We start from the raw sequence: 23361 nt of genomic DNA, 5'->3' as shown, positions 1-23361 counted from the left end.
GATGATGAAGAGAAAAATCTCTCGCAGCTCATGGTCAGCAGCTGGAGTGTAGCAGATTGAGAGTGTGTATAAAACTGGAAGTGTATAGCTCAACATACAGAATCGCTAGCTTTTGCCAACGACCAACAAACTCGATCCTCACGTCTGGAGCGTGAGGCGTGAGCTACCTGGCCTAGCTTGCAGCAACAACCAGGCAAAGCGCCAAGCGAAGCCGGCCGCCGGCCTCTCTTGCGAGCTGCAACAGCTCGAGCTAACTATAGGTAGCTAGCTTCGAAGCTGGGTGGCGCCGGCCGATCGACGAGGGGCTGCATGGGCAACGCCCTGGGCTGCGCGGGCCTCGGCGAGCGGGTGGCGGCGGCGGCGAGGGACGGCGACGCGGCGGAGGTGCGGCGGCTGCTGGAGGCGAACCCGGGGCTAGCGCGGTGCGCCGCCTTCGGCAGCCTCAACTCGCCGCTCCACCTCGCCGCGGCCAAAGGGCACCACGAGGTACGCACGCACGCACGCACGCACAGCGTAAGCCTGCATGTGTATTTGTGATGTCAGCCGGCCGCTCGATGAGCCCTGGCTGGCTATGATCTCCACCGGCCGATCGGACCTGCTCGATCCAAAACTCGTGATGATCTGGAGCAAGATGCAAACACTTTAAATTCCCTATATTTGATTTCGTTTTCTTCTTCTTTTGTATCGATTTTGGTTTGGAGAAGGATCGATAGAAATGGATAAACGCACATATATATGTCGTGTGCACCAACGAAGAAGCTAAGGAGAATAAGATCCAAAGAGAAGGGTGCCAATTAAGCCTTTTCTGATGCTGCGCCATGAAATATATATATAGTTTGCATGTTGCAATATATAAATATTTAGATTAAAAGCCTAAGTGGCACTAAGCTAAAGCCAAAGTTGCCAAGCCTCTTACCTGCTAGTATCCCAATACAAACTATAGGTTTTCTATACACATCCGTGTGATCCAGTGACCGAGGATAAAGTTGTAATCATTGTCCATATTTTTGGCCTTTTTTCCTTCACTATACGTTATTTTCGGAGTCCATCTGGGTTTTTTTTTTCAATTTTCTATGTGGCATGAGCAACCTACTTGCATATATACGAGCATTTGAAGAACATATATAGCACTCTGAACCAAGGCGTAGCAATAGTGGTTCCCAACTAAGTGGTCATCATATTCTAGACATGCATATGTGGCCCCATGTAAAAGCAGTGTTACCTGGACATAGATAGACACACAAAATATAACTCGAAATCCGACACGGATATTGGAATCCAATTTGGATTCAGGATGTCCGATTTGATAAAAAATTTAGACATAGATGTTCATATAACACTGTATAAAAGCATAAATGTATAATGGAGTGGTGCAATAATATTAAAATGCACCCTCAAAGATGGTCGAGAAATACTAAAGTTGTAATATGAATAAAGCATGGCCATGGGTCCCATCTCATTCTTAATTTTCTGTTTTTTTTTTAATTCTTGGGTTAGTGCCATGTAGCAAATTCTCCTGTCAATCAGAAGCTTTGAGATAATTCATAAGGTGGCATCAAACCTAACTAAAAATCTTGCCAAAATCTTGGCCCAAGTATGTATATGAAGCCACGCTTATTTCGTTATTCTGTGGCAAATAAGGAGTCACGAGGCTCGCGTGATAGTCACCATTTTTATTACAAGATGTGACGTTGAGCAAGTGGTCTAATAAGGATCATTTCTACGTTGGTATCACCCTGATGATGACTGCAAATAGTTTTTTAGTTTTTGATTCATTTTCATTTGCAAGTTGACGGGAGGCACAATTATAAATCAGGACAGTGACACAAAATGTACCTCAATGTCTTCTTCCAGGGGAAATTAGAACAGTCTAGCTTTCTTTCACCTTTTCCCTTTCCTTTTTCTTTTTCTTAAAAGAAACTCTCATCTTGAAAACCCTGCAGCACGCAAATAAAAAAAATTCTTCATTGTTGGGCTCACTGGGATATTACGAACCAATCAAAAAAGTTGTTCTTAGTGCACACGCTAATCGCACTGTCATACAGCCTGGCGACTCCCTAATTTTTAAGGCGGTCGCATCACAAAGTATTAATCAAAAGAAAAAGGACGTGTTTGACATTTCAGAGAGAGCTATATAATTCGTTGCTCAGTGTACTCTTAAACGGTTGGGACGCCGCCAGCTGAGCATCACTTGCACTCTTAAAATTCACATGTACTCTGATGCCTTTGTGATGAGTATCTTCATCGATCTTAACCAATTTGCTGTGCACAGATTGCTCAGCTGCTGCTGGAGAATGGAGCAGACGTGAATGCGAGGAACATATATGGACAGGTGAGCAATTGTTCCAACAACATGCTAGCTAACCCACTGTGCAGACTGCACAACTGGGTCCTGTTTGGTGAGCTTCTGATTTGTTGAATGCGAATGTACCGACAGTAGAACTGGAGGATACAGTGAATTCATTTATCCACTGCATTGTCATTTGTTACATTTAAATACTAGATGAAAATGTACTATTGGGGAGACTACCTCTCTTTCCCCAACGGACATGAATGAAGAGGCACCGTTGGAGAGACGTTCCTCCTTAATGGACATGAGTAAATAACTACCATAGATGGTTATGAAATTGATCATTTCTCAACATGATTGTTCAAAAGTACTCCCTCTAAATGTGCGACGCTCTAGAAAAGCGTGCAGCCAAAACTCTTTCAACTTTGGCCGTAAATTTAAGACAAAAACTATTTAGATTGTTGATACGGATATAGTATCACCGGATTTGTTATTTTCATAGCACAATACATTTATATATTAAAAAATATCATTCAAAGTTGCATATTGAATATTGTGTCAGTTTCCAAAACACCATAGATTTACTGATAGAGGAGTAGTTTTTTCTTTTCTTAAGAAGCAGATTAGTTCTGATTTGTGGCTTCTAGTTATTGACTGGGTTTTGTTTTGCTCAAAAGCATGTCGAAAAGCCAAATTGTTGTTGGTTCTCAGGGTGAAAGCCAGAGGAGAAGCTCTCAAGCTCCCCACAATGCGGCCTCTGTTTCTTTGCGCCAATGAATTTCTCAACCAACAAGTGCCTTTTGGTTCACCCGTCAATCCATCAAATGATATGTTGCTCACATTTTACACATGCGAATTATTTGCAGACGGCGTTGATGCAAGCGTGCCGGTTCGGTCACTGCGAGGTGGTTCAGACGCTGCTGGTTTTCAGATGCAACGTATGTACAGTGTTGTAGTTGCCATGGTCACTTGTCACACAATTGTGTTCGTGTGATTCTTGAGAAATGCAAATTGCAAATGCGCAATTCTTGGTTAAGCACACAAGCAGATTTTTGATTGGCTCATTTTTGTTGGCTTTTGATCTGAACTGAAGGTGTCCAAGGTGGACAGCCTCAGCAGCCGGACGGCGCTGCATCTCGCGGCGGCCGGAGGCCACGTCAAGTGCGTCAGGCTGCTGCTGGCGGCCGCCGCCGGCGACGGTGACAGGTTCGTGAACAGGGCGGCCAGCGGCGGCGTTACGGCGCTCCACCTGGCCGCGCTGCACGGCCACGTGGACTGCGTGCACCTGCTCATCGACGAGCACGCCGACCTCGCGGCGCAGTCGCTCCCCTGCGTCGCGTCGCCGATGGGATCCATCGGGGCCGGGAGCACCCCGCTGCACTACGCCGCCGCAGGCGGCGAGGTCAAGTGTTGCCAGGCAAGTTGTTCTCGCCCGATCATCCCCCATTTCCTTGCATCTCCGATCATCGGAACGCTCAGTAACACGAAACATGCTGTTCTTGTGCAGATCCTTGTGTCGCGAGGAGCCGACAGAACCGCCGTCAACTGTAACGGGTAAGTAACAACTCGGGCTAATTTCTTCTCGTGTCCATGTCCATTCCCTTCGATCCAATGGAGTGCCATTGCTCGGAACCCATGCTCATTGCTGCGAGGATTCTGCTAGTCAGGTGGCTCCCGGTGGACGTGGCGAGGACATGGGGCTGCCACTGGCTGGAGCATGTGCTGTCGCCCAAGTCGCACCTGCCGATCCCCAAGTTCCCGCCCTCCGGCTACCTCTCCTCGCCGCTCGCCAGCGTGCTCAGCATCGCAAGGTACTCAACTCGATCTCAACTGTTTCAGGAAATGAATCAAGAGTAGTGGCAATACATGGCACCGAACTTTTTTCTTGTATTCATCAAGGATTGCTTGGTTGTGAACAACTTGCAGGGATTGTGGCCTGGTTCTGAACTCGTCGTCTCAAGTTTCAGACGGCGTCGACGACAGCGACGCCTGCGCAGTCTGCCTGGAAAGACCCTGCAACGTGGCTGCCGAAGGTTTGTTAATTCATACACGCACCTGAATCCGATCCTTCTTGAGATAATCAGTTCATGGAGATGCTAATCTTGCCCCTTGCCATTCAAACCGTGCAGTTTGCGGGCACGAGCTGTGCGTGAAATGCGCGCTGGACCTCTGCTCGGTGATCAAGTCCTACGACGTGCCGGGGATCGCCGGCTCCATCCCGTGCCCGCTCTGCCGCAGCGGCATCGCCTCGTTCAGGAAACGGGCAGCTTCAGAAGCACCGGACGAACCCGAGCCTGAGCTGAACCCTACCTGCTCCGGTGGTCACTGCAATAACTGCTGCGGCGAGGGCCACCAGGCGTCCTCCAGGCCGGAGAAGAAGCCCGCCGACGGGTGCCGGAATTACGGCAACGCTGGCATGGATTCAGAGGCCATCGTCCCACTCTACTGCGCTCCGTTCACTCCTCCTCCCGTCCTGTCCTGAACTCCTCCTGATCAGGTTTGCAGCATGCAGACATGCTGCGAGTGGCAGCTTGCAGTTACAAGAAGCAGAGAAGCTGCACCAACAGTAGAGAAGCTGCCGTAGGAGCAGAGTATTATGCAACTACACATAGGTACATCATACATAGACAGAGACAGACAGGTGATTTGATTTGTTGTTTCTGCTTGCTGGTGCTAATGGTGGTGTACATTACATGGGTGTAACATGCTGTACGTCTGCTGGTTTGTTGTGGAGTGGTTGTAGAAAGAAACAAAGAACATTATTAATTCTTTTGCTGTAAAGGTTTTCTGGCTTTTTAACTCATGAGTCTTCGCATTCTCAAGTGCTCGTTTATCGGTTTACGAATTGATGACATGGGTTTCCTACCGTGAATGAATCTTGCACGTCATAAACTCATCTGTTTGAATGCTTTAGTAGCTCTTGAGCGCCAACTTGGCTTCCAATTGTTGCTCTTCCTTTCTTCCTGAATAGAATCAATGTTGACGTCTTGACAACGATCAAGCCCTGGCTATATATATGGCGTGTAAATATCGATTTTGTAACGAAAAAAGATTAATGACTTTCTAGTTGAAGAATAAATCAAGGAAAAACCAATAAATAGCAGGAAGGCTTGATAAAATCCAGAAAAAAAAATACCAAATGACTCAGAAAACAAATGCAAGTAACACGAATAAAAGGTTTCACGAAAATTATCCTAAAAAACCAGGTGTCACATGAACCAAATGCATAAGGGCCGATTGACTATATGCCATCGAGATTGTCGCACTTTTATTATTTGCCATAGATAAAGTTCGATTTCACTCTGCTACCACTGAAATGCCAAATTCTTCACTTCATACCATCACAGTTGCATGTCATCCATTTTTGCTCCGTTTGGCCATATGAAAAGTCCATTGTACCCCTATTTTTGTAGGTTATAGCCTAAAATTTTTGCTCTCTACCACTATACCAAATAAACATATTTGCACCATATATCGCTGCAACTTAAACAACAGGTAATCGCACACATAATCTAGCAAGTAATTTGGTAACCAAAAATCGGCGACCCAACCACCTAACAGGCTAGTACCACTTACGAGATCTTCGCACATGATTTGCCTTTCTTCCAGGCTGCTCCGGAATCCAGATCCAAGTGGCATCACTAAGGCACTCAACATTTGCTAGAAACTCTTGATGAATCCAGCACAATCCTAGCAATTAATGGGATACATGATGCAACAATACATCCAATCTTGCAATGCCTCACTGAGACCACCAGAATAATAATTCATAAATCACAATAGCTCATGATGCTCAATTCTCGCTAGGGACATGAAAGAAGTTGAAGTATCACAACTCAAAGGTGATTACTATATATCAAAAGTGGTAGGATCTGAAGATATATATCATCATCAACATCAAATAACCAAATCAATTCGTTTGAAAGAAAAGAGAAAGAAAACAGGCGAAGCTTCTCACTCAATATCTCATCATCCTATATGTACATTGCATCAATCTGTTTGAAAGAAAAGAGAATGAAAACAGGCAGAGCTTCTCACCGCGGGCGTCGTTCTCTCTGTGGGCGTCGTCACTCTCCTTGCCGCCGGCGCCGTCACCCTCCTCGCAGCGTGTAGCGCGCCACACGGCCGCTGTCATCCCCGCCGTGAGCGCTATCGCCACTGCCGTCCTCATAGCACGTCACACTGACGCTGTTGTCCCCAGAGCCGCTCTCGCACACCCTTGCTATCCATGTCACCTCCCATGGTGAGCTATGGGATCTGAGGGCTCATGGTTTGAGGAGTCCTCACGATTTGAGCTTCTAATTTGGTTCCAGGGTGATATGGTCATTTTTAGAATGTCTGACATATTAAATCATGTTAATATTACGGCAATGGCGTAGAGTAGAAGTTTTGAATTGCCAATAGTACATAGTGAAAATGAACTTTGTCGATGGCAAATCGTGAATTAAGGTGTTTACCGATGGCATACAATCAATTTATTCAATGCACAAAGGCAGAATCCCACTGTAAACTACTATCAAAACTGAAACTATACATGTCAATGGAATGAGGATAGAAGGGCGCAGAACTCATCCTAAACCTCGAAATCATCCACCGTTCTCCCAACACTAGAACTATACATGTAGGTGAAATAGGGGCGAAGGGGCACAAAACTTGTCCAACATGAATATCCTATCAACATTAACAGCTCAACTAATCAGTGTGGCAATGGAAAGAAAGCCAGGATGGAATCCATTTTTTGATTCTTGGAAGACCAGCATGTTGTGACCTGTTCAGGAGTAAGCTAATTATTATTTTTTATTTCAATCCGAAATATCCATTGAGGCAGTTGCATAGGAAAAGTAAAAAAAAAAAAAAAAATTATGATCTGTACACTTGTGTTCACTGGATTGTACAGACCTGCGTAAACTTGTTCACCCTAGTGAAGATTGCAGCAAAATAAGATACTATGAGAATAATTCTTCAACAACACCTTTTTGAACGAATGAAGGAGGGTAAGAAGGTACCAGGTTTGTATCAAATGGATGAAAAGAACGCCTCCTGAAAAGGTTTGCATCCGGTAGAGAGTCTCCATAAATTTCTTGCACATTAAAACCAGTATTTTCTACAAAAACCTTAATGTGTCAAAATAGCAACCGCAGAAGCAAAAAACACAAATGATCGCATGCTCATACCATTTAATTTTGGAGCAAGTTCTGTATATGCCGGTCACACTATGTTGACTCGTAGTCGTAGCTCGTTGATATGCAAATTACTTTGTGAAGTTGGCAGCTGTGGCAAGCCCGCAGGTTTAGGCATTTGCCAAATGTTGGGTTCATCCTCCACAAGCAGATCTTCAAATAAGTTGGGAAAGACTATAGGTTTTGGCATTTGCCAAATGTTGCGTTCTTCCTCCAATTACACATCTTTAGATGGGGTGTGACAGACTGCAGGCTTGCATCTGCCATATGTTGAATTCATCTTGGGAGTTCAGTTTTTCATCCAAAAGATCTTCCTTTGGCTATTCTTCGTTGAAGAGCTGCTCTTCAAGCAACAGCTAGGCAACAAATTCATACCTAGTAATTTGATCATCATCATATTCTTAGTTAGTAATGATTCCTCCTGTCTCAACATGAATGAACACACAAAGATTATTATTTGAATCCATAATTAAAGTGACGCTCAACTTTTTACAGTAGCTTATTTTTGTTCAACCAATTGATTTGTATTACCAAGTAAAACTTGTTATTACTTGGTAATACAAATGAAAAAATAATTAGCTTACTGCCTCTATGGATATTTCGGATTGGAATGAAAAAATAATTAGCTTATTCTCGAACAGGTCACGCGAAACTGATTAAATACAAAGGCACATATTAAAATGTTTTAGGATTAGCAATCTTTGTATCGATCTACACAATCACAGTCCAGTGTATGTTAACAGGTCAGGTTCCTAATAGAATCATGATATTGAGCGCAAAATTCAGCATTTGGAAAGTTTGGTCCTAGACCCCATGCAAAATGATGTTATGCAGTTAAATAGATATCCATTAAGGAAGCATCACCAGATTGTAGGTTCCCCTAGCCTAATTGATACACTAATGCAATTGATTAACTGATTAACCCTAACTTGTGAGTATGTGATCAACAGGGCAAGAACATAAGAGTATAGGTACAGGGAGATCAAGGATCGAGAGGGGTCATGAAGGTCTCGCATTGGCACGCGACGGCGAAGATGGTGTCAATCTCGATGGTGGCGGTGACAAAGGTGTTCCCAACTGCGCAGGCGAGGGTGAGGAGCAAGTCGCGGTGTAGGTAGATGAAGCAGCCCTCCCTCACTTCGCCGCGTGAGGAGGAGACGATGGGCAGCTGAGGCGGCTGTGCGTAGGAGGACGGCGGTGGCTATCTCGCTAGGTTGCGAGAGTCGCGAGGAGAGAGAAGGAAGCTGTGCTGGGCTTGGCAAGCTGGGCTGCGGGGCTGGTAAGCAGGCTCTAAGAAGAACTGCCCACCCATAGATTACTCCTTGTATATATATATTTTTGAAATTGACAAACAAGCGTGCTTCTAAACTATAATCACTTCTGTTCACAGTTTATATAGCAAAACCTTACATGATTTTGGCATACCAAGAATGCATATCTATTAACTTATTTAAAATGTTCATATAAGTACATAGTCATTAAACCACTGCCTCTCGTGGCAAGATCCTACCTAAGTTTGTAACCAACATATTTCATCTCATTTAAAACATATCTATCTACGATTACTTTCCAATATTTAGAGCATTTCCTCTAAAAATATCCAAGATTTTCTTTCCAATATTTATTCTCATATAATTCTATCAAACGTATATAAGATTTACTTTCTTATACTCTCAAGTGTTTTGATACATTCATTATTTCATAATCAATGACTTGAGAAGAAATATATTTGAATTCATATAAAGAAGATAATGAATGTGACATGTGAGTATGTTATTGTTGTTGTAAAGGTATTGTGCATATCTGAGTAAATTTCACAAAACAGAGTATTCTGATCAAACTATTAAGAAATCATATATTTAAGCTTCTGTTCAACAAACTATAGATTTGATGGTCATTGTCAGGGTCGGTCCTGAGAATTTTTGGGCCCGGTGCGAAATTAAACATAGGGCTCTAAATATATTTGAGTTGTTACCGAAAAAAACTTAAATTGAATCAAAAACAATATTTATATGGAATACTTCAAACATATTACCTTAAAAAATTCTTCGGATATTTCTAGATGCGAAGTCATTGATGATTGTATCAATATCAATCTCATCCAATAATTTCTTCTCAATGCATAAAGTTGCCAGACCGTTTAATCTTTCTTGTGACATTGTAGACCTCAAATGGATCTTCAAAAATTTTAACTTTGAAAAGCTTCTTTCGGCAGATGCCACAGTCACTGGTACAGTAAATAAGATCCGATAAGCAACAGAAATATTAGGATAACAATCTGCATTTTTGACAAACTCAAAAATCTTCATGGCAGACATTGGTCTATCTGGTAAAGTCAACTGCATAACACTTAACTCAGAAATGAGATCATTTAACTCAACATCAGATGAACCCTTTAGAGAGAAAGTTTCTGCAAATTTAGTGCAACGGTCTTTTAGTTCAATACCATCCAATGACTTCAAGATTGTTGAACTCATTAAAAACCCAAATATACTTTTGAATTCTTGGAGTTCTTCAAATCTAGTTTTCAATGAAGTGATTGCCACATCAACCATAACAAAAAAGTAATCAACTTCAAAAGCCCTCTCAGCTTGCAAATTTGCTTCATTATAATCAGTTTCATCAAACTGTTTCTTCCTAATAGAACGACGCTTTACTGGAAATGATGCCTCTACACCCATTTCAGATGCAATATCTTTGGCTATGATCAGACTAGAAGCAAATCCTTCATTTCTATAGCTGTGAAAGTAATTCATTATGCCTTCAATTTGCTGTAAGGTAGACTCAATGCACATGGACGGTGATTGCAACTTCTTACTCACAGTGTTAACAGCAAATAAAATGTCATGCCAAATAACCATACCAAGTATAAATTCAAAGCTGCCAAGCACTTCAAATAAATTTTTTGCATCGCTCTTATCCTTGGGATCAGTATCATCAGCTTCCCTTAAATTTAACAAAGCTGACCTTAGCTCAGGAGTTTGATACCTAATTGGTTTTACACTTTTGATTCGACTCTCCCAACGAGTATTGCACAACGATTTCACAGTTAAACTTGGAATATGCTCGAGCAAAACTTTCCATCTTTTGATAGAACCAGAAAACAATACATATATCCGTTGCACAATTCCAAAAAATGAAATAGCTTTAGCACATGATTTAGCCATGTCACAAAGAGTAAGATTAAGACTGTGGCAAGCACATGCATATACAAAGCTCTTCGATTAATATCAAGCAATCGTCTTTGCACCCCCTTGTGTTTTCCTTTCATGTTAGACCTGTTATCATAACCTTGACCTCTAATATCATCAATATTAAGACCAAAAGACTTGATAGAATCAATCAATACATTGAAAAGTCCTGAACCAGATGTATCATCCACCATCAAGAAACCAAAAAAAAAACTCCTCTAATTTTATTTTGCCATCGGACATATTAACACATCGAACCAAAAAACTCATTTGCTCTTGATGACTCACATCTGGTGTACAATCTAGGATAATGGAGAAATATTTTGCCTCTTTCACGATCTTTACGATAGAATTTGTAATATCAGAAGCCAAAAGAGAGACCAACTTATTCTGAATTTTATGACTAAGATAACGATAATGAATCTCATTATTTTGAATACGTCTAAGATGGTCTTGCATCACCAAGTCAAATTCTGCAACCATCTCAACATAAGCTAAGAAATTGCCATTATGATCATTATAGAGTTGCTCATTGGATCCTCTAAAAGCCAAATTACGTTTACCAAGAAATTTGACAATGGCAATTATTCTTAGTAAAACTTGTCTTATACGTTCTTTCTCCTTTGTGATTTGCTGTTGTAAATCTTTGTCAATTGTTTCACTTTTCCTCAATCTAGCTCTCAATTCATTCCAAGAGGTCATGTTGGTAATATGCTCGACACTAACTTCATGTTCTTTTAGCCTCTCACTAATATGCCTCCAATCTCTAAATCCATCACGCCCCAATGAACTCTTGCAATTTCTAGAATTAAAAATCTTACAACTAAAGCAAAACACTCTATCAACATGCTTCGAATACACTAACCATTTTCTGTCATGAACCTCCCCATTGCTCATTTTTCTAGAGAAATGAGCATACGAAAAATGTCTTGAGTTGTCATCTAAAGGGAATACAATATTTTCTTCTCTTATAGGCCCCTTCTCCACTAATATATTCCTAGCTTTGTTATCAAGATTATCCCAATTTCTTGGATCATAAATATCCGTAGTAAAAACCGGCTGCTCATCAACACTAGCAGATTTTGTAGCAGATGAATTAAATATATTGTCATGACCACTTATATTTTATCATCCTCATTGATGTCAACATTGTCTTCTGTAGGGGTAGGACCTTGGTCGTCATCGTTCACATTAGTTTGTTCCTCCACAGCAACTATCACCCACTCATCTGGGTTTCGTGAACTGCCCGTATTACTCCTTAAAATTTGTCCATTGCCCCCTTCTGTGATTCTATTAACTCATCCACTTGTTTTCTCTTTTTCCTTTTTTCGCTACCCGATGCGTACTTTCTCAATGACATGATACCTAGGACGAACTGATAATTAAAAAAAATTAACATGTTAGTGGTTGAACTCATATAAATTATAAAGTTACAAAACTAAAAAAATGAGTTTAATTGAAATTAACCTTAAATCTGCTGGCTGCTGCTCTGTTTCTGTCGCTTGTCTCACTGTCTGCGTGACTGCGTTTGAGTTTTGACGTGAGGAACGATTGAACGAAGTGGCTGTGGCTCTGTGGCTGCAGGCAGCAGGCCTGACCACCTGAGTGGCTGACTCCACCGGCACTGCAATCTGCACTGCAATCCGGCACGCACCCGCACACACAGGCCCGAGCGGACGGCGGACGGACTAGGGCGCGGACCGCAGACCGCAGACGGCAGACGGCGGACGGCGGACTCAAGGGCACAGGCCACCGGGCGGACTTGGACGGCGGATGGGGCCTGGGCGAACGGCGGACCAGGGGCCAGAGTGGGCACCGGGCGGACGGCGGACTCAGGCGGTCCGTCCTTCTCCTTCGGCGCCTCAGCGGACGACGGTTCGGAATCGGGAATCGGGAATCGGGACTTCGGTCTTCGGGCGTTCGGCGGACTCACGGGCACCGGCCACCGGGTGGACGCGGACGGCGGACTCAGGCGGTCCTTCTCCTTCGGCGCCTCGGCGGACGATGGTTCGGGAATCGGGACTTCGATCTTTCTTCGGGCGTTCGGCGGACGGGACGGCGCACGGGCACGACGGCTCGGTTCGAGGCTTCGGCGGCTCGGTGTTGCGTGACGCGTCGGCGGCTCGACGCTATGGGATAATGGGATTTGCAAGCTGCAGTCGGGCCGTTGGGGGCCCCTGCGAGTTGGGGGCCCGGCGCGGCCGCACCGCCCCCCCCTCCCCCCCCCCAAGGGCCGGCCCTGGTCATTGTCACGGAACTACATTTTGGCTATAATATTATCTTCTTCCGTTCATACCAACATGACACTTGTTCAATGTCACGTAAATTTGAAACTTATTGTCTCTCATTTCATACTCTAATAAGGTTGTTGTACGTGTACTGTGTACATGCAATTTCCCACATCAGTTGGCCGACACTCATCGTCCACGTAATGACGCTTCCGTACACACATCACCCACCCACCGAGTTGAGTGAGTTACCTCCGTTAATTTCACAATCAAGCAGGGATTAAAATTTCACTCTAAATTTTAGCAAAACTTTGACGAAATTTTGTAAGTTTCAGAGGGGAGCAAAATATTTAATTCTAATTTTTTCTTCCACTGGCGTATGGGACCCACATAGCAATGGACGAAAAATGTCCAAAATTTCTGCAAAATTTTATGAATCTCAGTCTTTTCACCGGTGGAAAAAAATTGTAAAGCGATATTGAAATCCTTGCAATCAAGTAGCAGCCATTTACAATTACTATTCCACACGAACCTTCCTAAGCTACATGTACACCGGCTCAACCCCACACGTCAGCTTCAGTCGTATCCAGGTCCGACGTAGCTGCATGGAAGCTTACCCCGTTTGACTAACGCACTAGCTGGCTTTTCCAGCCGCCGTATTTCTCGTCGCCCGCGACCTGGTCGAAACGAGCGAGCTGATCGATAACACAGCTTGCACCGTTTTTCCACGGTTAGTCGTCGTCTCCTCATCTGCCTCTGCCTCGGCCTCGGCCTCACCGCGACGTCGCGCCCCATGACCACGGCGTCCCGACGACGGCGGCCGCGGCCGACGCCCCGGATACCGGGATGCCCATCGCCACGCGGCACCACCCCTGCTGCACCGGCGCTGGAGCGGGCGCGAGCCGCGCGTCGTCGCCAAGGCCGAACACGCGCACGGCGAGGTGCACGACGGCGTGGCCCCACGTGGAGGCACCGTCTCGCCGCGGGCACCGGAGCGAGTAGCTGAGCCGGCGGAGCGCGGACGGCGCGCGGAGGCCGTCGAGCACGTCGGCCGCGGGGATGCCGCACCAGCCCAGCGGCGTGGCGCCGACGAGCCGGCAGCTGGCCTCCGAGAGCACGGCCACGTGGACGTCGGCGCGGCCCTCAAGGAACTCCGCGCCCACGGGGACCACGAGCGTGTCGCCCCACGAGTGCTCGCCGCCGGCGCCGGAGGACGACCCCGCGGCCACCGCCGTGCTGCAGGCCGAGGCGGGCGCATCGGACGACACGGTGACGTACGGCCGTAGCCGGCGTGGCAGCGGCGAGTACGACGGCGGCAGGCGCAGCGAGTCCGCCGACAGAACAGTCACCTCCAGCGCGACGCCGCCACAGCACCCATCTCCGCCGCCACCGCCGCCGTTCTTGGGCAAGAACCGCAACGACGACATATCGCGCACGCTCAATAATCACTGGAGGAGGCCGCCGCGTGCGTGGTAAAGCGAGCCGGTCGCGTCGCCTGGCGGTTTATACCGGCGCCGCATGGTTTTAACTTTGAAGGGTTCGCGCGGGGGGAAAGTACGAGGGAGGCGGGAGGATGACGAGGAGCAGCTTCTTTCATGGAGCGCGCGAAGCAGCACCGAAGCTTAGCTAGCTAGGTTAATTAGCGTAGCGGGAAGTAGCTGGCGCGCGCGCGTACGTTCTTGGCGTCTTCGCGCGGCCGGCCTACGTGGAGCTAGCCCGATCGAGATGGACTCCGTCTTAATCCGTTTCGTTTTTTGGACGAACAAGATGCATGGGGTCTCAATCAGCTTGTTGGTTCGACGCGCGAGATCTCGTAAAAGCTTTTGAATTCAATTCAATTCAAATCAAATCAAACACCATTCAAGAATGCTGCCTGACTGGAATGGAATGGTACGACTTCTCCTGCGACTGTTGACACCTGACAGCGACATGTACAGCGTAGTTTAGCACTATATAAGAAGTCTAGTTATTTTGATCAATTCAGCAAACGTGATGGGTCAAAAAAAGTAGTACTTTGAACAAGTCGATATATATGTATTATGCTCGCTTTTCGACCCCCGGAATCAGAGCAGTTTTCATAATTATTCTTAGTCTCTGTTTATTTTTTATTTTAATTATGAATTCTAGCCTCAAAAGCAAAAAAAAAAAAAAACAAGTGGTCCTAATTTAAAAACTGGTTCATATAATATACAAATCAAATTATACTACGAAATTCTACAATCCACAATTTGATAGGAATAACTTCTCTACAGAATTCAGATTCTGACAATACATAACTGTCGGTGTATCAAGAACCGGGGAGTCCACGAATCCTGAGGCCAGGCCAGCCATCCGCCACATGGCGCCATCCCGCGGAGTCTCTCCCGCAAGATGAGAAATATCGAGTCCCGGGAGAGGGCGCTCGGGGCCACAGTCGGTGGCCCCCGAGTACCCCAGTTCCCCGATGATCCACGAAATCTAAGTATCGGGAAGAGTGTGCTCGGGAAGGTGTACGGCGACCCCTGAGCACCCTAGTCTCCCGACGACCAGGAGAGCTAAGTGCGGGAAGAAACGTGCCCGGGGCCGCTAGCGGTGGCCCCTGTGCACCCAAGTATCCCAAGGACCCACCGAAGGATGTTCCGGGAGAGAGTGCTCAGGGCTGCGTACAACGGCCCCCGAGCACTCGGTTCCCCGAGGATCCGTACAAGAGTGTCCGGGAGAGAGTGCTCGGGGAGGTGAACAGTACCCCCGAGCACTCGGTTCCCCGAGGACAAGAAAGGGCATTCTCGGAAGAGAGTGCTCGGGGAGGCGAACAGTGCCCCCAAGCACTCGGTACCCCGACGACCCAGAAAGGCCCCCGAGGGGCCCACCGATGAGGTGTCAGCCAGTCAAAGGCCCGAGACTGCATTTAAAGAGCGTGCGTGGCCTGTTCCCCCCAATTGCTCCCGCCGCGCTCAGCGTCAGTTCCTACCACGTTTTGGCAGAGAGGCGTGGGGTTATTAATTGCACAGGTCCCGTCCCGTGCCATCCGGCCCGTCTCAGGATAGCGTCGTAAGGGCCGAGGCATTCCGTCTGCCGCGCTGCTGTGGCAGGGGAACAAGACAGGGTAGGCACGCCGGGCCGCTCTGCGGCTGCCCGGTGGGCCCTCTCCACGGCGTCCGTTGTCAGGGCATTTATTGTGACAGATGACCGGGCGTGCGACGCATTTTCCACCCCCGGTCACTTCACCCAGAGGAAATGATGACGCCCTTTTCCATTTATGGTGTCTCGGAACTCGTGCCCCCCTTCCGTTCGGGGCATGTTGCTGCCGGCGGGTATTTAAAGCAGCCGGCGGCACAGAAGGAAACATCTGAAATCCGAGATTGAAGAAAAGAAATCCGGGAAAGGTATGGAAAAAAGAGAGGACACACAAACATAGACAAGAACACAGCACAAGAGAAACAACGGTTGAGAAGTGAGCAGCACGAGACAGACCGAAGAACAAGGAGCCCCAGGCTCTAAGATAGACCAACATTCTTGTAACCAGCAACATCCTTGAGGGACTTCCTCAGGACATTTATAGTATCCCTACAGGAGTAGGGTGTTACGCCCCCGTGCGGCCCGAACCTGTCTAAATTCCGGTGTATTTACTTCTTCTTGCACTAGGTCATTCCACCACCACCGGCAGTTGCATTCATTTTCATTTATTTCTCCGACGAACATACTCAGGATCATCCCCCGACCGAATCTCTAAAAAATGATCTCTTGAGATCCCTGCGACTAGAATTAATCCTCCTACAATAGTCAAAGCGAGTAGGGCCTTACTGGCATCATGAGCAATAAGAGATACAAGTGGGTACCTAATGGATAATTCTGGGTTATTAATTGGTTCTTTTTTTTTAACTTAGTTAGGTAAGAATAAATCTTTAGTTTATTGTTTTTAGCTTTAGATCATTTCAATGATCCAAAATACAAAACTTACATCCCTATAAGCAATCAACAAATATAGAGGGGTGGATCATCATATCTTTAGTGCAAATTAGTAAATGGGTGTAAGCATATAATTAGTGAATGTCGTCTGTTTAATTTTTATTTGAAGGCTACGATTAATCCTACTATCTTATCAGTGGAGAGGTTATTTCGCAATATTTTATGACCGCATGGTTGTTTTTCTGCAAATCAATTCCTCCACTGGTGAGATCAATAGTGAACCTTCGGATGTGGATCGGATAGACGATATTCGTTGTTTATACGTCTGCACACATTTGCTTATTTGCACCAAATATTTTCCCTAAGTTAAATATATAACAGATCTAAAGCGCAAAGTTTTTTTTTTTCTGAAAGGCTAGATTGCAAAGTTGAAAGATGAGAATTTAATTTAAAAATACTAAAAGACCCAAGGACTTAATTTTTTCCTTTCTTTGAGAGGCCCATCAAAGAGCCCAAAACATCCTTTACCACCCAAGCCCAGCCCATAACTTGAGCCCGTTCCTGATCCACACAAACGCACGTGACGTGCCCGGGCCCGCCAGCTCCACCCTTCCTCTCCGTGTCGCGTCGCGTCGCGTCTCCCACCCCGACCGAGCGATCCAGCCAGACCACGCCGCGACAGGAACAGTAGCTGCGAGACCTCGCCGAGGGCGCCGGGCATGGGCTTCTGGGTGACGACGCTCATCTTCCTCCTCGCCGGCGTCGCCGTCTCCCTCTCCGCGCTCCTCTGCTGCAACCGCGGGCCCTCCACCAATCTGTACGACCCGCTCCCCCCCCCCCCCTCGATTCGATCCCGCCGGTCCCTGATCCGGGATGATTTGCTTTTGGGCATGGGATTGTGGGGTCGAGCGTTGTAAATTTGGGTGGGTTTGGCCACGAACCAATCGCGGTGGTTTTGGTCTGGGGATTTCGATCTAGATTTGGGCTGATTGGTTGGCTAGCTTTCGAGTCTATCTTCCTGAGATCCAACGGTGAGTCTTCCGTTGCGATTACGCTGATCAGACTCAGTCCCCTGCTGCGACTTGTTAGATCGGTGGGGATAACAAGCTTAGGGTAAGGTACTCTCGATGAAGAAAAAACTTAACTTTGTGCTAGCAAGCCCGAACTTGTTCGGCATTTACCTGGCGAAGTTTGCTTCTTTGCTGCCAATCCGAGTTGCTTCTGCCCGGTATTTATATTATTATATGTTTGGGATGTTGTGGCCTGTTGCTGAGGTACTCATGCGAAGTTTAGCTACATTGCTCACACATGTTACCACAGATCAGTGTTGGTTAGGTGCATATCATCTCATCGAGGCCAAGGGACTAAATTTGCAAGAACTAGGAATGTGTGGATCGTACATAGGATTCGCTCCTGGAAATTCTAACAATAGTTGGCGGTTAATTATGTTAGGTTTTTATAATCTTCTTAATTTTTCTTTGCTTCCATAATTCCACGGTGTTATTATTACGGGCAAGCTTGTGTGAAATGCTAATAACATTGTTACACCAGTCAGTGAACATCCATGCACTATAACTTACTATTCGAGATGGAATCAGTGAGAGAATATTAATGTAGACATCCTACTACAACTTTTGAGAGTGAGGATGGATGATTTAACACTGTATAGAGTCAATTTGATGTGTACAAATGTATTAGGCCATTAGTTTCAATCTTGAAGTTAATGTCTGCTCTCATCCGAACTTTGGCATGGTAGAGCCTTGGTTAAATTTCTATGGGGTAACTCAGAATACCAGAATACAGAACACACTTTAGCCACTTGTGCATGCGATTACATCTTACATGTACCATAGCAGCCATTCATGCATGTTGACATCTGTGTTGGTGGGGGCATATAGGGCCTAAAAGTGGCACAACATATACGTGAAGCACGAATCTCAAAACAGCATCAAAGGCATAGCATATACAACTGTTTTCATATTTTTCCCAAGTTATGTGCTGTTTTTTCATCCCTTAAAGAATGATAACAGCAACTGATCCTTAAAACGGTGTTTATTATTCAGATTATGAAGGGAAAGAATAGTAGTCGGTTAAGTTTACATTATTGCTCTTAATTATTACGACGGCTGGACTTATGTTCTTTCACAGATAAATATCCATAATCCCAGATTCTTCAGCTCCTTAATTACTTATGCGCCTACACTCCTTTTGTTTGACCAATATTCCACCCACCATCGAGATATTTTATTTACCTTTAGCGACTGTTCTCCGATTTAGCTATTGCCATCTAGCCATCAGTACCTTTGTGAAGCAAATTTGGGATGCTCCAAATTTGACAATTAAATTCTGAGTCTCTTGTGTACTTTTTCGAGCTAATTTGTAAATCCCTGATAATTTTTGTTAGCATATTGAATTAACTTTGGTGACTCATGTTATGCAGATTCCATTTGACCTTGGTGATTACAGCTGTAACTTGTGCTTGGATGATGTAAGTTCTTATCCATGTTTTTTTTTTACTTCACAAGGTTGAGTTTTGTTGCCTGCCTAAGTTTACTCAGAGCTCAGAAAATAGAATCCTGACAATTGGGTGCATGTGAATATTTCTGTCACTTACAGAACATAAATTAGCGCAAATAATGAGCCAGTATGGTACCTAACACCTTATGGTAGAGACCCTATCTTTAATTGACTAGGATGATAGGATCTCATTGGTATCAACTAAACTGTGTTATTGTAAGGCCGACATCAAAATTGTGCCAATATAAAGGGATGGTTGCTAGTTTGAGTAATATACAATAACTATCTTTTTAAATAAAAAATATAACATGTGGCTGACCTTGACAAACAATTTTTCTGCACCTGTTCTTGTACCCTACATGCACTCAATTTAAATCTGATCGATCATGCTAATAACATGTCGCACTGGGAAGTTTGTTATCCATTCATTTTATACAAAGTAACAGTGTGTTATCTAACTGTAGAGATGAATCATGAGTGAGTGTTTGCATAAGAATAAAATTTGTTTCGTGAATGATAACATTTCTCTGATAAGGACATTTCCCCCACTGACTTCCTAGATGCCTACCAATTTCGATATACTTTCCCCTTTTTTGTGATTTGGTGGTAGAGGTAGAAACAAGAGACATGGTTCGCATTTTTCTACAGCTCCTTTTAATCTGGGTATTATTGTTTTAGCACTTGGTTTCCATTACGGCTCCATCATCCCTGCATAGTCTTCAGTTTTCGTTGAGTCAACACTCGGTGGTATCAGCGCTCCTCACTTCTCTGAATTATGTTTTAATTTTTCTGTGTAGGTATGCAATCGTTTACCTTGCTCAGATGAAGCCTTTGATTAATCCCATCCTGAGTGGGGAGTGAGCTTTGTGTTAAAAAGAAGTAAATCCCGACATGATGTACCATTATTTAGTCTGAGAACTTTTTATTCATTTTGTCCCACCTGAAATAAAGAAAGTACCATGAGTTTTTCTGCTACTCTTCCTCCAGACAATCGAGGAGATGCGCTGTGATTAGTGTATGCAATTGTATGATATACACAATAATACTATTTATCCTTGCTGCCCGTGCTATTATCAGAAAATCTGGGCACGGGTCGCCAACTTTGTTCGTCAGGAGTTTCCCTGCTTGAATTTGAAACACAAAACGATGTGAAATAATCTGCGTCAGGATGGTTTAGAGTCTGCACTAGTTGGTCAGATGACCAACCAATAACTATTTCTATTTGATGCTACAAAAGCCAAAAAGGAACTGTTGGTTAGTTGAAAATCTGTGTCTTTGCTCTGATTCGAAATTACTAAATTCAAATGAGGTCCTGTAAACTTACGAGGTCGCCAAATTTACAGGTAGGAAAAGCTTTGTTTAAATCCCTGTCAGAACTTAGGGGTTGTCTAGTTAGATCCCTAACTTCATCATTCAACACATTTTTTTATTATTATTTGTGTAAGTAAATTCTATAAAACTCTATCATACGAAAGACTCTATCTCCTATAATGACACTTCAGTTGTCGGGATGGATGGCATTAGATCATATGATGAATGGCATGAATGAAATTTTATAAGAATCTTTCTAGATATGATCCTATAGAATTAGATTATGTTGCTTAGAAAGTAAATTTTATAGTACTCTATTATACAAAATATCCTCTCTCTTGAGATAACATATGTTCATACTCTCTTTCTCCTGTTTAGTCTAATCATTAGATCATATGATAGATGATATGGATAAATTTTCTCAATTAGACGCTAACGACTTAGCAAAACTCTTCCTTTTCACTGCTGAGGTAAGTTGTGGCAGCATTAGGCCTGAACCTAACCATCGATTATGACGGATTCAACGGAAAATACACATCGCGGATTGCAGAGGAAGACAGACTCCCAATTTCCTCGCAAAATTAGAAAAGAAAAGAAAAGAAAAAGAAGGAAGAAGAGAGGAACAATTCCCAATTGTCCAACGAGCCCAGATCCAAAGCCCAAATTTTTTCGGCCCATAGCCCGCCCACGCCCTCCTGACATCTCCCACTCCACTCTCCTCCGTCCTCTCCCAGATCCAGTGATCCACCCACCTACCTGCCCGCCACCCAGCTCTGGTCGCCGGCGATGGCCGTGCCCCTCCCCATCCCGATCCCGCCGGCGCTTCTCCATGCCGCCGCGTCGCTCGCGCTCGCGGCCGCCGCCCACTTCCTCCACCTCCCCTCACTCCTCCTTTACTCCCTCCACACCTACATCCACCCGGACGCCGTCCCCTCCAACACCCCGCGCGCCGTCCTCCGCTCGCCCGGATCCAACGCCGGCCCCACCCCCTCCTCCAAGCGCAGCGCCGCCAACGCCAACGCCTCCCCGTTCGACGCCACCTCTGCGCAGCTCTACCGCCTCCGCCTCTCCCACGGCACGCTCGCCACGCGCCCCCACTTCGCCGCCTACCACCTCGCGCTTCTCCTTCCGATCGCGCTCCTTCCGCCCGCGCTCCTCCTCCCGGCTGCCTCCGCGGTCTCCCCGCTCGCGCCGCTCGTCCCCGCGGCCTACCTCTTCGTGGCGCTCCTCCGCCACGTCGTGCTCCCGTCGCCGCGCCCCGCGCTGCTCGCCGCTGCCCTCGGCGCGCTCCTGGTCGCCACGCTGCTGTCCTTTAGCCCCTTCGCCGGCGCGCTCGCTTCGCTCGCCGCGCTCCCGGCCGCGCGGTTCGCTCGCGCATTCTGGCTCGGTACCGACCAGCCCCGCACCGGGCTCGCGGTGCTCGCATCCTCCGCGCCCGCGCGCCTCCTCCTCCACCTCGCCGTCCTCGTCTCCTCCGCGGCCTCGATTCTACAATGCTGCGGGTTCTTGGACGGCGTTGAGCTGGAGGTGAGGCTGCTCGCCCTTGCAGCTGGGCTGCAGCTGCTGGCCGCGCGGGCGGCTGTGCAGATGTACCTCAACGAGGCCGTGTTCTGCTGGTACCAGCGGCTGCACGCGAGCCGTGCGCCGGACACAGAGTATGGCCGGGCTAAGGTGTTCCTGCACAACCACCACCTCTGCGCGGTGGCGACGCAGCTCGTCGCACCATCGTTGCTTGTGCTGTCACTGCTGGCGCTGTGGCGGGTGCAAGGGAAGGACTTCTTTGAGGGCGTTGAGGGATGGTCGGGTGCAAGGGACTGGCTTGTCGGATGGTCTGTTGCCATGAAGGAGGCGTCATTGCTTGCAGCCCGTTGGGTCGTGGCTGTCTGGTCGGCGGTGACTGTGGGCACGCTCGTGTGCTACAAACGTGGTTGGTTATTCGTGTTGTGATCAATCTCTCTTAGCTTCTTTCCTGCCTGTGTGATTGCTTCAGATGGAGTTGATAGAGCGAGATCCCAAGCCGGATTGCCGGAGTTTTGGTACCACGGCACAGGTTTTTCTGCGCACTTCTTTTGTTGCAACAGCAATGTTGGATCAATTCTTTTGATTTTCTTCTGTCTGTTCTTACTGGATAAGCAATTTGAGATCAGATTTTTTTCCCCCTTTGGGGGTGGAGTAATGTAGCAGAGAACTGACTGGTCAGTTACCCAGTTGTACTCTTTGATGGATATCAATGGATCATTTTTTTAATCAATCAGGATGCATATGTTGAAGACTATATCCTGTTATAAACTTATTTAACTGTAAGTGATTCTGTGAGTAATTTTACCACTTCTAATTCAAGAAAATAAATTGATTTTGCTTTGCGTGTTTCAACTCAATGTGTTGCTCCTGGATCCTACTATATATCTTGAACGGTAAACTACAATGTCAGCCATACTTAAATTTTTAGCGATGCTGCAAGGTAACCCATAGAGGGAGTCTTTATGTGAAATCACCACATTAGCTGCAAACTGTCATGTTTAAGATAGCTTATCATGACTGCACAATTGCACATTGCATTGCTTGTGCTCCATAATTTGTTCAAGTTCTTCAATTATCTAGCTAGCAATCTATTGACCTGATTGAAGTGTTCCATAATTTAGGCTCTTTGTTTTCTTCAACAGTTCACTGTCCCACCTAAATGGGACAATCTGTGTATTTAATGGAACATTCGTATGGAAAACAGGAGGAGCAATTGTCTTAACTCATAAGAGTAA

At 45.8% G+C, this 23361-nt stretch overlaps 5 protein-coding genes and 1 long non-coding RNA gene across 7 annotated transcripts; 3 read left to right on the top strand and 3 right to left on the bottom strand.

Annotated features, from left to right (window-relative positions):
• On the top strand, window positions 1–5093 carry LOC133930945 (probable E3 ubiquitin-protein ligase XBOS36). 2 transcript variants are annotated; one of them, XM_062377731.1, is made up of 8 exons: window positions 1–486; window positions 2273–2332; window positions 3157–3228; window positions 3384–3707; window positions 3798–3844; window positions 3954–4101; window positions 4217–4323; window positions 4420–4734. In XM_062377731.1, the coding sequence occupies exons 1-8, from the start codon at window positions 310–312 to the stop codon at window positions 4586–4588; spliced, it is 1104 nt and encodes a 367-aa protein (XP_062233715.1). In that variant the 5' UTR covers window positions 1–309; the 3' UTR covers window positions 4589–4734. The 2 variants fall into 2 exon arrangements, with proteins under 2 accessions (XP_062233715.1, XP_062233714.1); XM_062377730.1 differs by having other exon boundaries at window positions 6–486; window positions 3958–4101; window positions 4420–5093.
• A 1568-nt stretch (window positions 5094–6661) lies between these two features.
• LOC133883299 (uncharacterized) lies at window positions 6662–8743 on the bottom strand. Its single transcript, XR_009902851.1, has 4 exons — window positions 7465–8743; window positions 7297–7394; window positions 7190–7208; window positions 6662–7058 (listed from the first exon to the last, which is right to left on the bottom strand). It is a non-coding gene; the product is annotated as an uncharacterized LOC133883299 (long non-coding RNA).
• Window positions 8744–9506: 763 nt separating this feature from the next.
• On the bottom strand, window positions 9507–10637 carry LOC133930290 (uncharacterized). Its single transcript, XM_062376924.1, has one exon. The coding sequence runs from the start codon at window positions 10635–10637 to the stop codon at window positions 9507–9509; it is 1131 nt and encodes a 376-aa protein (XP_062232908.1).
• A 2711-nt stretch (window positions 10638–13348) lies between these two features.
• On the bottom strand, window positions 13349–14656 carry LOC133930944 (uncharacterized). Its single transcript, XM_062377729.1, has one exon. The coding sequence runs from the start codon at window positions 14314–14316 to the stop codon at window positions 13663–13665; it is 654 nt and encodes a 217-aa protein (XP_062233713.1). The 5' UTR covers window positions 14317–14656; the 3' UTR covers window positions 13349–13662.
• Window positions 14657–17386: 2730 nt separating this feature from the next.
• Window positions 17387–20402, top strand: LOC133930942 (V-type proton ATPase subunit e1-like). The gene is made up of 3 exons (XM_062377728.1): window positions 17387–17594; window positions 19218–19265; window positions 20092–20402. Exons 1-3 carry the CDS (start codon window positions 17497–17499, stop codon window positions 20153–20155), a joined length of 210 nt encoding a protein of 69 aa, XP_062233712.1. The 5' UTR covers window positions 17387–17496; the 3' UTR covers window positions 20156–20402.
• Window positions 20403–21141: 739 nt separating this feature from the next.
• Window positions 21142–22856, top strand: LOC133931371 (uncharacterized). The gene has a single exon (XM_062378237.1). It carries the CDS (start codon window positions 21392–21394, stop codon window positions 22550–22552), a length of 1161 nt encoding a protein of 386 aa, XP_062234221.1. The 5' UTR covers window positions 21142–21391; the 3' UTR covers window positions 22553–22856.
• Window positions 22857–23361: the final 505 nt, after the last annotated feature.

This window comes from Phragmites australis, chromosome 10, assembly GCF_958298935.1.
Source record: "Phragmites australis chromosome 10, lpPhrAust1.1, whole genome shotgun sequence".
Lineage (NCBI taxonomy): Eukaryota > Viridiplantae > Streptophyta > Magnoliopsida > Poales > Poaceae > Phragmites > Phragmites australis.
This window is presented reverse-complemented; position numbering and strand designations above follow the sequence as displayed.